The following is a 16087-nucleotide window of genomic DNA, read 5'->3' as shown; positions in this document are numbered from 1 at the left end:
TGTAATGCATAGCCCACTCCTCCCTCCAGACTGCAGTCCCATGTAATGCATAGCCCACTCCTCCATCCAGCCTGCAGTCCCATGTAACGTACACCCCTCTCCTCTTTTTACTCGCATAAATACTTACCTCCGATCCTCTTTAAAGGGATTGCAGTCCCATGTAATATACACCCACCTCCCCCTCCAGCCTGCAGTCCTATGCAATGCAAACCCATCTTTCCCTGTCATGTGTAGCACTCTCCCCCCGCTTCAGCCTGCAGTCCCATGTAATATATACCCCCTAGCCAGCAGTCCCATGTAATATACACCGCTCTCCTCCCTCCAGATTGCAGCCCCATGTTATTCACCCCTCCCCCTCTTGCCTGCAGTCCCATGTACAATGTACACCCCATCCAGCCTGCAGTCCCATGTAACGCACACCCATAAACTGTTCTGGCACTGGACTGGGGCTCATTTTCATATGAAAAATAAATATTTATCGTCTGTTTTTTTACTCCGCAACTATTCAGGCTCAGGCTCCCTCATCTAGAAGGACGTAGGTTTATTTATACGTGACCTTGGCACTAGCAGGGGTATGAAAATGTTACATCCTACACACTAGGGTGGTTTTTGTTTTTTATTTAAACATAAAATTATTATTCAATCCGCTTTCAACCTTTTGACAACGTAATAAAGCGAAACCCGCGGTCATATTTCTCCCCCCCCCCCCCCCCCCTTGGTTTTTTTTTTTTTACTATTTTATTTTTAATTTTTTTTTATTTTACTATTTGTTTCCATTGATCTCATCAAATAGATCTCCAATTTTTTTTATATATATATATTTTGCGCTTTTGACTTTATAATTATTTGTAATTTTTTTTTGCTTTAATTACTGTTCACGTCGGCGCTTAGTATCATCAAACCTGACAAAACGCTCCGTCGGAATAAAAGTCGCCTCTTTAATTGTTGTACAAAGCGATGTAATCATTTGTAATTGAATCGTCAGAAATGCAAATGTTATCTGCTTGACATTTCCTGCTGCTCCCGCGTCTTTTTTAATTATCTTTTATTAAAGTCCTGGCGCGTTACAAAGGGAGAAGCTTTACAATTAACCCCCCCCCCCTCCCCCCCGGTTTGTTACACGCCGTGACATTTACCTGTAATCGCCTTTTCTCCAAGACCTTGATGTTTAATTATTGTTTTTTGTTGCCCCCTCTAGGGACCTGTCGGAGAGAACGTGTGTTTGAACAGTGACCCGGAGACGGGCGGAGAATGCAGAAACAGGTTAGCGATACTTTGTTTGTCTAATGACAGGCGAGATTACGGGGAAACAGAACCCGATCTCCTGTTACAGAGGAAACGCGACAAAGTCGTCTCTGTATTTCCACCACAGATCTCCGTAGAAAGTAGGCGGCTTAATTAGACTTTAATTAAGTTAGTCGTATTGTCGCTGAGACGTTAAAGCCGCGACGATTGAAGTGATTGTATCGGGCGGACGTGCTCCGGAAAGTTGCTCATTCAGTTTTATTTTTTGCGTGACCTGTGGGGTCTTTATACAAGGGTTTGGCTCTCGACCTGTGTCCTGCCCATAGGGAACCTGGTTTAGTCACCTCCCACCGGATGGTAGAGAACCTAAACAGGATATTGGGGAAGGGGGAAAGCTAAACTAATGGCTAAACTAATTGAAACTCTGCTAGAATCAGAGTTAAAGAGGACCTGTCACCCAATTTATCGGCACTAGGAGCAGCTTGGTCAAACGCCGCAGTGTTAGAGTGATAGCATTACCGGAAACCTCCAGTAACGCTATCAAACACTGCGGCGGGGTACAGTGTAATTGACGGACACCTTGCAAAGCTGTCCGACGTATTCATGAGGGGGCGGGGTTGGGGCGTGGCTGGGCGCGGTGACTGCCGGCCTATGGAGCGAGCGGGGCGATCCGGGGAAGAGGCAGCGCCTCGGACCGCCCCCTCGTGAATACAGCTTTGCAAGCTGTCCGATGATTACATTGTACCCCGCCGCAGTGTATGATAGCGTTACCGGAGGTTATAAAGCAGCAGGATGCGTACACGACCTCCCGTTTTATCAAATAAGAACAGGGCCCCTGATCATGTGTTCTGTGTTCTTTCCGTCCCTCCCTGATGTACAGTCCTGTCTTCTACAGATTTTCACCCATAGAAATGGCGCATCCAGGACCTCCAGGAGATACGAGCAGCCGACCATCGCCTCCAAGTCTCGCTCCCCCTCGCCGTATACCAACAGACGTATGTGTGAGCTGTCCGAGGACTCGCGGCAGAGGCTGGCCCATTTACATCTCGGACCCTACGAGTTCAAGAAGGAAACGTGCAGCAAGCCCCCCTTTGTGGTCAGACACGTAAGTCTTCCTAGAAAGTCGTGGTTCATATCTATCAGCTGAGATCTAGCATCCTCTATGATCAGATGTGACCTCTAGAAGCCCCCGATCATGAGAATGAAGGAATTGCAGCACTGACTGAAGGGGGGCACACGGAGGACTGTCCTGGGGGTCCCAGCGGTCACAGGAATGCAGGGTGGTAAAAATACCCTAAATTCTTCTATGGAAGTGGAGGAAGAGTTTGATCTTCTAGGACGTCCGTGTCCACTACATTCACATGAAGCATTTTAGGCGACTTCCAAACCCGATTCTTTTGAATGCTGAGGGACCCCGGTGATTGGACTCGCAATGATCAGACGCTTATCCCCTATCCTGTAGATATGACTACAACCTTAGGACTTTTTTTTTTTTAGGTAGAAGCAAATTCATCTCTAGACACTACCGCGCTGTCATGTTCTTCTAGAAGTCTGAGATCAGAAGAATCTTCAAGGCTCTATGACGGTAAGTAACACAGTTATGTTCAAGTAGGATATTGTTTTCTTTATCTATACTTTTTTTTTTTCCTTGTCAACCTGTCACAAGGAATGTAATTTTTTTAAACTGGTGCCAGGTTCCAATAGCCTCTGCTATGCTGATTTTAAAAATGGCTTTATCATCATTCTGAATCCTGCCACTACTTTATAAAACTTTATTTCACATTACCTGGCTCACTGCCAGCAGCATCTGGCGAGTCCCTGGGGGAAGATGGCAGCTGCAGTATCGAGTGTGCGATTATCTCAGTCTCCTCCTGCATTCTTCCTCAACTCCACACTATCCTCCTCCCTCATCTGCGTCCTGCATGCACATGACAAGTAGTGTAGAGGAGAGGAGACACAGGTTTAGTTGTAAGCAGTTACAGGTCCCAGCAATGAGTAGGTCACCATATCTTCAAAGGTCTTTTTGTGGTCTGTTCCGATCATGTACGATTGCCGTATAGTATCTTCCATCGACCCCGGGGGTGCACTTGCCGTATAGCACTTGCCCCGGAGTTGCACTTGCCGTATAGTATCTTCCATTGACCCCTGGGGGTGCACTTGCCGTATAGGAACTTCCACATCAGATCTTTCTAGAATTAGATTATTCATTCCGAAGTATCTTATCTAAATCTACTCTTCTAAATAGGAGGTTTTATAGTTTCAGCAAATACATTTTCAAGATCTCCCCTTGCTGTTATTCACGGTAAAAACCATCGGACAATCCGCGCACAATACAGAATCCCCAGCGCTTACCCTGCAGCCTTATGGCTGGTTTCTATTGCAGTTTTTGATGCGTAAGGTGCATCTTCGCAATGAGAATCCGCAGCCGCAAATCACACAATTTACGGATGGACTTTGCATAAATCTCATCCGTCGCGCCGTGGCTGTAAATTGCTGCTAATCTACAGTGAAAATGGATAGCGATACGACAAGAAGGCTAATACATGACATTAGTACAGGTAGACGGCCCCGGCAGGCTCAGCAGACCACCCGCTGTGTGATGTGCGGACACATCCGAAAATGCCTATGTGCAGCCCAGGTGTGTCCCTCAGGGCGACGCTTTGATGCGGTTCTGCATGAATCGATGTCATTTCATTTTGTCAGAGCCGGGTCTGTGCGTGGGAGCTGGTAAATGAGGACAGCGGGAATCTATAGCATCAGGGACACATAGGGGACTGAAGTAATGAAACTGGGGACAAGCCGAAATTGTGGAACTTTTAGATTTTTGAGAACTTCAGCATCGATTTACATTGCACCAGATCTGAGGCTTCATTCAGTATACAGGACAGATGGAGGTGTGCAGCAATGTTCTTACCTGTCAGTCCTATAGAGATTGGATGGAGCTCTAGGTCACCCCTCCATTTGGATTTGTTCTCGTGATTGGTCTTTTATCCAGTCATCATAAATTTTACTCTGTGTATTTTGTGCTGTGTATAGACAATCATTCAGATTTATGGATCTGTCACTTTTAAAGGGGTTTTCCCACAAACAAAAGTTAGGCCCTATCCAGTGGATGGGGCCTTATTTGCTGATCAGTGGGGGTCTCCGTGATGGGACTCCAGCAGACCCCTCATTTTCATGATCTGTTGGCGTCTCACTTACCTCCATCGGACCCCTCGTCGCTCCGTCAGAGTAATGGAGCAGACGGCCGCGCATGACTCCGTTCTGCTCCATTAATCTCTATGGAGCTGGTGGAGATCGGCGAGGGAAAGGGGTTATTGCTTTGCCAATGATATGCCGGACACAGTTTCCGTGTTGAAGCTCCTCCAAACCGCTCATTACCACTATACACAACCAATTCTGTTACTGAATGTGAATCCCAATAATCAAAAAGTGACTTTCCCTTGCAGATACTTCTGTGCTGGACACATTCAGACCCCGGAGTAACAAGGTAAGTAACACTGTATGTCACATGCATTTAGCCTCTTGTAGTATCAGCTCCTGGTATTGTAATAGCCCTGCCTGTAGCCAAATTTTTTATATATTACCAATAAATGAGCCCGTCTTAATGAGAAAGGAAATATTTTATTTTTGGCAATGAAACTCCCAAGAATATGTCCAGCATCCAGCACCCCCTCAGATCAGGGAGGGTCGACTGCTGGCCCCAGCAATCTCGCTAATGGGGTCTCATTCTCACTAACTGGTGCAGCTGCAGGACAAGCATGCAGCCCAATTCAATGGTATGGAATTGTCGGATATTGCCGAGCACAGCGCTCTGGTATCTTCGGGACTCGCATAAACGGTAAATAGGATTGCTCAAAATAGTGAGAACAAGGAGACCTTATTCTCTGGAGCACTTGTGGGCCCATTCTTTTGATCAAAGGGTCACAGCAGTTGGACCCCCACCAATCTGCTTATAGCGTTCATAGGGAATAACTGGCAACTTGGCGCAACCCCTTTCATATCAGATTCATGGGGATACAACACTCAGCACCGCTCTGTGTAGTGGCTGAACTGAGTCACTGCAGTTTTTCTACAATACAATTGAATGGATGCTCCTCTCCAGTTACCTGGCCTGACCACGACACAGAGAGCGGCGCTGTCAGCAGCTGCTAAACAGAGAATGGTACAAGAAACGGAGAACATCTGATCTGCGGGGCTGCAGGGTGTCGGACCCCCACCGTTCACCTAACCTACAAATATGCTCTCAGTATTTTTAGCCCTGAAACCCCTTGTAATAAAACATGTTGCAGAATTCTATTTCATTATAATATTGCCATCGATACAATGTATTTAAAGGGTTTTTTTTTTTGCCTAACTTGATGATCAGTAGGAGCCTCAGTGCTGAGACCCCCGCAGATCGCTAAAACGAGGGATCCAACATACCCCTTGTCGCTCCATCAGACTAATGGAGCAGATGGTCGCGCATGACTGTTCTGCTCCATTAATGTCTATGGAGATGACGGAGATCAGCGACCGCTGCGCTCACCGATCTGCGGCGGGCCCAACACTGAGACCCCCACTAATCAGCAAGTTAGGCCCTATCCCCTGGATAAGGCCTAACTTGTCTTCATGGGAAAACCCCTTTAAGAAAAGTGCATACGTCTCGTGTAGTTACTACATGGACACGTCTGAGAGATTACTTTCGGGTAATTTGTAACTTCTTAGCGCTTGGTGTCACTTTCTCGTTCCTTGATTACCACAAAGAGTTTCGGATGTTGCCTATCTGGCCGAGGAAAGCTCATTCCATTTTCTTCTTGCTTCATCCATTATTTTGTAAAGTACCTTGTTATTGATTTTCGACTGCTCTCATACTTCATTGTGATCTTGCTTTAGTGGAGAGGCTCTCGCACGCGCTGCAGAATTTTCTAACCTTCGATCTTCGGCGTCTTCTTATTTCCATCCAGTTGAAAATTCAAGAGTGTCAAAAGCGAGATTTACGACGTCCATTTATTATACGTCTGAAATGCTGCAAATGTAACATAAAAGATCCGGGAAACCAGCAAATCCCTGGTTCTGTGAATACTTACAATAATTGGTATTCTGCAGGTACCGGTAACATTTTGCATGTGTTGGGGCACTTTTATATCTGTGGTCCGACAGCCCGTCCCCTTATTTTGCATGAAAGCCAGCACAATCCGATTGCGTGCGGCACAATCCCCTGTTAAATCACAGCCGTGCAAAACTCGAAAACGACGGAAAGTCCGTCAAAAGTGCATTTGCGGACCCTTAGTAAATAAGTCCCCTAGTGTTTCTTCTTTCTCCTACGTCAATGGGTGGACAGTCCTTTTTTAACATGAGTTCCCACCATGGAAATCAGCTAAGTAGGGCTCTTGGTTGCTCACTTTGCGGTAATTTTTCCTACAGGGGGAATGTGGCTTACATTTTACTGTCACATTTAAGATGGGCAATGCTGCAACCATCAATTCCTTAGAAGGAAGCCTTTCGAGTTGGTAATTTGAGTAAATGAGGCAGCACATTATAGAGCAAGAGAAGCGAAGTGCAACATCCCTACCGAGGCTGACGCATTAAGTGGACAACGTAAACTTGAAATCGGAGAGGCTGGCTATGATGGCGGCTAGGCCGCAGGTGTCACGGAGGCTTTGGGTTCTGTTGTAGGCCTCATTCAATCCCACTTGGGCTGGCAGGTCCGAAGCAAGAAGAAGTTGAGGCTGCGTTTGTTGGGTATCCCCCTAAGGAGCACTCGTGGTGTCTATCCTCCCAGTAGATGTTATGTGGGAGGCCCGTGATGGTAGGGGCAGGCCAGGGACACACTGAGAAGGGAGCGGCGAATTTTAAAAACTCATAGTACCTTTTATTTTTATGCTTCAAACCGCAGCAGAACAGCAGGCTGGCAATACCTCCTTCTTTTTGGCGGCTAGCAGGGCTGTAGATTGGCTGTGGTCATCATGAACACTGGTGGCTTGAAGGAAGAACACTGGACCAGTGATGATCTTTGCTGGGCAGAACCTCATACGCTGCCACGTCGGCTCTTTTATATCGGCAATTTCTGTGCTAGCCGTACAGAGAGACACAGACTAATCTCAAGAAAGAGACCCAGAGCTCTAGACAGACCCTATATTGCCAGCCAATAACAGCCTGCGAAAACCTCACATTATAGACATATAAATACGGTAAAATAATACACCGCATTTTGACTATGGGAGGGCCCCCAGTGTTTGGCCCTCTCTGGGAGGGCCCCCAGTGTTTGGCCCTCTCTGGGAGGGCCCCCAGTGTTTGGCCCTCTCTGGGAGGGCCCCCAGTGTTTGGCCCTCTCTGGGAGGGCCCCCAGTGTTTGGCCCTCTCTGGGAGGGCCCCCAGTTTTTGGCCCTCTCTGGGAGGGCCCCCAGTGTTTGGCCCTCTCGTACCATATTTCAGCCACCTGGGTAGTAGGTTGGTGCCATGCAGCCTAACCAGGGGAAGAAGGGTGCAGCTTTATATACAATTATAGTGATCCAGAGTGTGAATGAGGCCCTAATTAAGTGGATTTACCTTGCGTTAGAACCTAATGTGGTGCTCTGCCCCAGTGGTCTGGCCTCTCTCTGCCGTGGGAGGCCGCCCAGTGGTCTGGCCTCTCTCTGCCGTGGGAGGCCGCCCAGTGGTTTGGCCTCTCCTGACCAAAGGAGGATTTTCTGAGTGTCGGTTGCATCTGATCAATGCGGTTTATATCTTACACGTGATAAGACGCCGTGCACCGCCCTGGTGAATGATCTGGAGTCTGTGAACATCCAGCGAGGAGATGCAGTTCCCCAATGATTTACATTATTACACAGTATTGACTCGCACCACTCGCAGCCTGGAGACATTTTTCCCCAGAGACAGATTTTTTTTTTTTTTTTCTTCTGTCTGAAATGTAAATGATGTGTTTTCTCTTCTATTCCCAATTGATTTCTGCCACTAATCTATAGGCACAACTTTTGTATAACACAATATGGAATCCTCATTATGGATCAGGCTGATTTTTGGTTGGAATAATAAAGCTATTACAGGGGGTTTCCAGTCAGTGGCATTGCCTCCTTGGACATGGATCTTATATCCACAGGAACGGTGCGAGTTCCACGTGTATAATTGTCTATATCCCTCACAGTATAGTGGAGCCCATCCACAGTTCAGCCCAAGTGATCATACAGTGATGGTAGCCAATTCGCATTGTGTGTGCTCCGTTCTCTTCAATGGGTCGATCAATTCGATTTTTGATTTGCATCATGTATGCAAATCTTAAGACATATTTGTTCAAGGTGTTAAAATATGGGAAAATCTTAATCCACCACCATAAGGAGTGCTAAAAACTCTCTCCCTTTCCTTTTAAAAGGTTTCCCGGAGATATAAATATAAAAAAAAATGTATGTATGGTTGCAAGGCTGTAAAAAAAAAAAAAAAAAATTCAAAACACTTGTACTCCCCCAGCATCCACATTCAACCAGGGCGCTGCTTGTTACTTATGGTTTACACCATGTCAACAGCTTTGTGCTTTCTACAGCTTGAAACTCCTGCTGTAGCAGATGTGCGACTGTAGGCTCCGCAACATTGCCAGATGTTTTTTTTAAAATTCCAGGACAATCCCTTTAAGATAGGTTGAACAGAAGTACCCTGTTCATTTAGAGAGCCCAGTTATGCTACTATTGTCCATGCAAAACCTACAGGTAGTAGCAGGTTTTGCTCACTGAATGGCTGGCACTCCCCACCTCTTGTCCCACCTGAATCTCTGTCTCCTGCCCTTCCCGATTTATGTCTAAGCACATGATTGCAAGGGTATTGGTTAGGGAAGCGTTTGACATCAAAGGTCACTTGACTGCAAGGGGATGGTTTAGGGAAGTTTTTACATCAAAGGTCACATGATCGATGTCAAACCCTTACCTAACCCATCCCTTTTCAATCATGTGACCTTGTATGTAAACGCTTCCCTAACCCATCCCCTTAACATCATGTGACCTTTGATGTCAAACCCACCCCTTGCCATCATGTGACCTTTGATGTCCAACCCTTCCCTAACCCATCCCCTTGCCGTCATGTGACCTTTGATGTCAAACCCTTACCTAACCCATCTCTTTTCAATCATGTGACCTTGTATGTAAACGCTTCCATAACCCATCCCCTTAACATCATGTGACCTTTGATGTCAATCCCTTACCTGAGTTAGGGGTGGGTTTGACATCAAAGGTCACATGACACTGGTAGAAGTGAGTGGCTCCCTCCCTGTCTTATGACATGATCTCAGATCTCATAGCAGGGGACCCCTGCGTCACATATCCATGGAGTTAGAAAAATAAATCAGCAACAGCACTTGCATATTAAAATATTTCAGTAAGCAAGTAGATTGTGCTTTTAATTGGTGCAGCTGAAATGTGATGTGATCATATTTGGGCTTTTGCGCTCCATTGATTTTCCGATGGGTATGACTTGCTGTAGTTATGACAGGGCTGCGGATGACAATGGCTAATGAATGAAATTGAACTTGTGTGTGACGAGCGCTTCTAAGTATACCTCTCTTTAATTGGTCTTATTCACAGAAATCTGCAGTGCACTTGACTATATAAAACTTTGCAATGTATCTTTACATGGAAAAGTGTCATCTTTTGTCCTCTGCGGGCGCCTCTGCTGCTCCATTCCTTGGCCGCATGCTCTCTGTATATGTCTATGTCTAAAAAACCTCATTTCATTTACCATAAAGTCCACTTTGAGTGATACAATAAATCCGGGTCTGTAGCTGCAGTCTCTCTCCTCTAGTCTGTGAGTGATCTGCTGTGAGAGGGGGGGAGGGAGCTGCAGAGGAAACCTGTTACCCACACTGTTCTTTTATTATAGGGCAAGCATTTTTTGGGCTTGAAAAAATACTATGCTTTTTGGTGGATTTGGGGGAAAATGTATGCAAACAACTTAATTCCGGGCACATATCTGTAATCGGCACTGTTCTGAGGTTCTTGTGCTCATCAGTGCTGATACAAGATAACTGGTTCAGATTCCTTGAGCCTTTCAAAATTCAAAAACCTTCAAAACTATTGCTGTTTTCTTCCAAAAACATTGCCAAGCACCTGACTGTTTTGTGGCGGTATTGCAGCTCAGCTGTATAGAGATGAATAGAGCTTGCTTCCAATACCACGCACCACCCGTGGTCAGGAGAGGAGCTGCAATTGTGAGGACGCGGCCATGTTTTTCAAACCCTGGACAACTCCTTCAATTAAAGGGGCTGTCCAAGAGTTGCGAATCATTTAGGGGCTGGGGTGGGTTTCTAAAAATAAAAATAAAGCTGATCTCCTTAGTCGATCCCGATGTTCTGCGCCGCTGTCCTGACTGTGCTCGGGGAGCTTCTGGCCACGCCCACCCAACACCATATCCCAGCGCACGGCACAGTGCTGAGAATTAGGGACGGGTGGGCGTAGCCGGCCACTCACAAATCAGATGGACTGCGGCGCGGAACATCAGGACCAACAGCTCCTAATGTGTTTTTTTTTTTTTTTTTTTAACTCCTAGACAACCCCTTTAAGATCTCCAGTGGAAACACAATTTTCCCTCTCTGCCCCCTTCAACATGCTGTACTTTACAACTTATATAATCACTGCACCAGATTTTTGATTTTATGTATTATGTAAAAAAGACTAGATTTCAATTTTATTCCTTTGCTATCAATCCCATGATGCTTCGGCACAATACCAAATGACCATTTAGGAACCGAAACTTCTGTGCCAGCTCGGAGCTCGCGTCTGGGTTCCGACATGGAGTTGTTTGAAACCAAATGAGGTCAAGGCTGACATTTTTCATGCATGGTTGAATTAAAGGGGTTGTCCACTTTCAGCAAATAATTACGGTAATATGGTTTTTGTAAGCAAAAGTAATACAATTTCCAATATATCTATTGTATCAATTCCTCAAAATTTTCTAGATCTCTGCTGGCTGTCTTACTATAGAAAGCTTCTAATTTTACTTTAGCTGGATAGAAACCTGTCCATGGTCATGTGATGTCACACAAGTGCACGGCTCGTTAGTATCACAGAGAGTAATCAGAGCTGTTTAATATAACGAGCCGTGCACCTGTGTGACCATGGACAGATTTCTATCCATTGGAAGTAAACATAAAAGCTTCCTATAGAATGACAGCAAGCAGAGATCCTGAGAACCATGAGGACACTGATACAGAAACTATATGGGGAAAAAAAACTTTTCTTTACACAAACCATATTAATTATTTGCTGAAAGTGGACGACCCCTTTAAGTGTAAGGTTGGGGATGGGGGGGGGGGCAAAACTTCGTAGTCAGGGTCAACACAGGAGAACAGAAGGTCAGAGACGAGTTTCTGAAGTGAAGTCGGGGAACAGTCTAAGGTCAGGAACACGAGAAACTCTGAACGGCCTCGTAGGAACTATCTAGGTAGGAACCCTTATTCTTCCGGCCACTTCCTGATTGCTGGGGGACAATTATTAGTGATGCACAAGGGAGTTTTTAAATTGGTGACTGTACAAGGAAGGAGCGAGATGCCCGTTTTTCAGTAAATAAAGGGCACGTGACCTAGATGTAAAATTTAGACAAGTAGCAGTACAGCGCTACATTATATGCGTGTGCCATACAAACAACGAGAGGTGGATCCCCCTCCACTACGCAGTATTGTACAATCACCGGTGACGTTTTCCCGCTCGCAGACGCCATGATTTCAAATTCCAATTTTCTGGTCTCGCTGCCTCCAGCCTCTCACCGGTACCGATAACCTCCTAGAAAGGCTTTCCAATAATCTCCCCCCCCCCCCCCCCCTTCCATATAATTTACTTTCCTTGGACTGTCCTCCATGATTCATGACCGTTTTATCATAGAGATTTTAATTAAAATTGATTTGTTTGAAGGAAAAAAAAAAAAAGCTTTATAAACAGCGGGAACTTTTGGGCGCAGCGAGACGGCGGCGGTGGCTCTTCAATTCATCACTTCCCCCCCGGATGGCCCGGAGCCGCCGCTTCCCAGCAAACTAAAGGGAGATTGAAATCTACCTTTATTAGCAGACGAAAAAAAAACACCACAGCGCGGCAGCGAAATTAAACGCAGGACGTGCGCGGAATGAACCCGACGCCGGGAATAAACAATAAACACGATATCGGACACTTCCCGATGCAGATAAGATTTTTTTTTTTCCCCGAGTCGCACAACGCTCGATATCGATGGGCTCATCCCGTCTGATTAATGGGATTTTCGGCGCACAGAAATCTAAATGACTTTCCTCATAATTCCCATCCCTCTTGCTCCGTCACAAAAGCCAATGATATTTTATTTATTTTTTTTTTTTTTATGGATGCGTGAGGTGTTACTGTGCCAATAAATCCGAAATTTGGTGTTTTGTGTTGAGAATCTTTCAAGTGGAGATTAATTGATTGAATATATAATTATAATATTTCATGTACAGCATGGGGGCTGGCCACTTTACCTCATGTATTTTGTCTAAGTGTGTGGGGGGCAGGATATGAGGTAAATTACCACATCTAGTAATAGTTCTGCTCCAGTTTCTTCATATGTAAAGTGAAGCCTCCCGTCTTTTACCTCATCATCCAGAGATTCCTGTCCATAAAATGGCCGCAGATGGAGGGTCATGTGATCTCTATCTGTCCAGGAATAGTCGCCCTGCCAGGACCTTAATCCTATATTCCTGAATACTATTTCAAGGTCCCTGCGGCGCGACTGTTCCTGGACAGATAGAGATCACATGACCCTCCATCTGCAGCCATGTTATGTACAGGAATGTCTGGCTGATGAGGTAAAAGACAGGAGGCTTCACTTTACACATCAAGAAAGCGGAGCAGAACTATTACTAGATGTATATTGGGAAATTACCTCATACCCTGCCCTCACACACAGTACAAAAAAACCTGAGGTAAAGTGGCCAACCCCTTTAACTATGTAGTGCGCCAGGGTTGTGTCCTCACACTGCTGTGCTCTTGGCTCTCTGTAGATGCTGTTAGGTATTGTTCTTGGAGACCCTGTTTTGTGTTGATAGTAGCATCATCTTTAAAAAATTTATGTCAGATGGGCTCTTGGGGGCTTACCAGAGCCCCTCCATGCAATCGCTTCACAGGCTGTTGAACTGTCTCTCCCTCCCCACTTGGTCCCTCAGCATAGAATCGGAGTAAAACATATTAAAGGACATCTACCACCAGGATGAATGACTGTATGCAAATGAGCGTGAGGGGCTCCAGGCTCCATTAACACCTCAGCCCCTTTAAAGGAAATCTACCATTTAAAACCAAACATGATAAACCATGGTAATATTTTTATATTTGTTATCCATGGCCTCCTTCCTTCCAAAAGTGACTTTTAAAATTATGCTAATGAGTCTGAAGGTCTCTGGGGGTATTACCAGAAACCCTCAGTGCTGCAGATTCCCACTCCGTCTGCCTGCTTTAGCCTCGCACAGTGGAAGGGGGGGGGGGGTGCCTGTGAGCCGACAGCGCTAGGGGCTCTGGTAACTCCCCAGAGCCCTTTTCTGTTCATTATCATCATTTTAAAAGTTGATTTTAGAAAAAATTAGGCCGAGGGGGCGTGGCCTGATGCCGACCTAGGAGGACGTGTGCCGCGGAGCTCCCGGGACCCGGCACCCTATCACCCTTTCTAGGCAGCCATCCTCCACCTGTACTCCCTCCAGCCCGTTCCCCGGTGCCGCGGGTACCTGCCCTCACACTTCGGTGGCGGTATCGCGGCGGTCCCCGGCTCCGTGCGGTGCCCCCGCACTCCAGCTCCTGCGGCCTCCCACGTGTCCCGCGCGGTGGCGGGACCATAGCCGCCCGACATCTCGGCATATCGGTGCGGTGTGGAGTACCGGGGGAGGGAAACCCCCCTCCGATCATCGTGCTGTGCCACCGGCCCACTGTACCGCTGACCCACTCTGTCGGAGGATCGCGGCAGCGCTCCAGCCGGCCCTGCATCCTGCTGGAGGCGCCATCTTCCTGGACCCCCCTGCGCTGCCTGAGGCCTAGGCGCGCAGGGTTAACCTCTCCCTTGCCGGACTGCAGCCAGGAATAAGGTAGGGAAGTAATTCCCCTGCTGCTGCCCTCCTCTCACCTGGGGACCCCAAGCTGTGCAGCCCACCATACTCCCAGTGATCCCCTGCTCCTGGGTTTTTGTTTTATATTAACCCTTGCAGTGCCGCTGCAATTTCCCACGTGGGCCCTGACTCTATTTCTGCTAATTACTGGACGCTAGGCTCCTCGATTGTTTATCACTGGCTCCCCCTGCCCAGACGCCATGGGTAACCGGAGGAGAACGGCTAAATTGCACAAAGCAGCGTCCGGAGTGTCTGCGCCTCCATCGGATGATGAATCCGTCCATGAAGATCCTCCATTTCAGTCCCTGGAATCCCTGGATGCGCAGGAATGCTCCACATCACAAGACGTTCTTGCACAGATACAGTCAAACGCTGCCAAAAAGTTGGGGAGATTCTCCCGCACACAACCCTGCTCTCCTCAGGGGTCCCCAAACTCCTCTCCCTCCCTCTTTGAAGGCTCCCAGAGCCCGCCGCAGCTTGTAAGCTATGAAGAGGGTGCTGATCCGCCTGACGCGGCCACTGAACTGGACCGCAAATTTGCAGAGGTGCTGGCGGCCATAAACGGGTGCCAATCCAAACTGGTCACCAAGGTGGATGAGCTGCGACAGGATTTTGTTCTGCTAAGGCATGATGTCCACAAAGCTAAAGAGCGAATCACCGAAACTGAACGAAGAATATCTGAGGTGGAGGATGTCCAGAGGCCTATGCCGACACAGATTAGAGAGCTCCAGCGCCAAATGTCTGCATCCATCGACAGAGCTGATGACCTCGAAAACCGCCTGCGGCGGAATAACGTCAGAGTGGTTGGCCTCCCCGAAAAAGTGGAAGGGTCTGACCCTGTATCCTTTTTTGAAAATTGGCTCAAAAATATGCTGCCTGCAGATACCTTCTCCCCGTTCTTCACAGTGGAAAGGGCCCATCGTGTGCCATCCCGCCCTGGCCCTCCAGGGGGCAATCCAAGACCCTTCCTGGCCCGGCTGCTGCACTTTAGGGACAGGGACTCTATCCTCAGGGCTGTCCGTATCAAAGGAGAAATTCTCTATGCCAACAGCAGAGTGTCCTTCTACCCTGATTTCTCTGCATCGGTCAGGAAACAGCGTGCACAATTCTCTGAGGTTCGTGCCCGTCTCCGTGACAAGGGGTATAAATACTCCATGATGTACCCTTCCAAGCTCCGAATTGTGGACGGCCAGAAGACTCGTTTCTTCATCTGCCCAACCGAAGCACTTCACTGGGCTGATGCAGCCCCGCGGGCTCCTGCTGGGAGGCCTGCACCTCCTGAGTGACTGGACTCATATCCTTTTATCTGATATGCAATGACAGTGTTGGACTTAGTCTTGAATAGATATTTAGGGGTCCCAGATTATTATTACAGTTATCTACTATTTGTTTACATACTGCGTACCTCACAAAATGTACCCAGTGAATGATTGAGTCCTCTTTTTTGGTCATATCGACCAGTGCGCCACACATGGCACTTTCCCCTTTTCCTCCTCCCCTCCTTCTCCCTCCCCCTCCTCCCTCCTCCCCCCTTTCCTGTTACCACTACCTCCCTACGTCTCCCTCCTTTCTCCCCCCCCCCCTCACCTATCTCCTCTTTGGTTCTCGCAAAATATGGCTGCCTAATAACTTCCTGATCTCATATACATTAAGGGTTGAGGGTCCCGGGACAAATGGTGTAGGTTTGTCTTGAGTTAGGGACCACTGTTCTACTATTTGACTGTTAGTGGGTATAGGTCTACACTACTGCTGTTAGGGTGTTAGACAGGGGGTTTGTATTCTTGGGAT

The 16087-nt window shown here is 47.2% G+C and overlaps 1 protein-coding gene across 2 annotated transcripts in view; it reads left to right on the top strand.

Moving 5' to 3' along the window:
- SPATA6 (spermatogenesis associated 6) overlaps window positions 1–16087 on the top strand; it is a 56290-nt gene that overhangs the window by 6299 nt on the left and 33904 nt on the right. For both annotated transcript variants that reach the window (XM_072127174.1, XM_072127173.1), the window contains exons 3-6: window positions 1199–1263; window positions 2141–2350; window positions 2743–2830; window positions 4695–4735. In XM_072127174.1, coding sequence (XP_071983275.1) covers window positions 1252–1263; window positions 2141–2350; window positions 2743–2830; window positions 4695–4735 — 351 coding nt within the window. In that variant the 5' untranslated portion in view covers window positions 1199–1251. The remainder of the gene's footprint in view (window positions 1–1198; window positions 1264–2140; window positions 2351–2742; window positions 2831–4694; window positions 4736–16087) is intronic.

The sequence above is a fragment of the Engystomops pustulosus genome, chromosome 10 (genome assembly GCF_040894005.1).
Source record: "Engystomops pustulosus chromosome 10, aEngPut4.maternal, whole genome shotgun sequence".
In the NCBI taxonomy this organism is placed as follows: Eukaryota; Metazoa; Chordata; class Amphibia; order Anura; family Leptodactylidae; genus Engystomops; species Engystomops pustulosus.
Note: the sequence above shows the minus strand (reverse complement) of the source record. Positions and strands in the feature narration are given on the sequence as shown.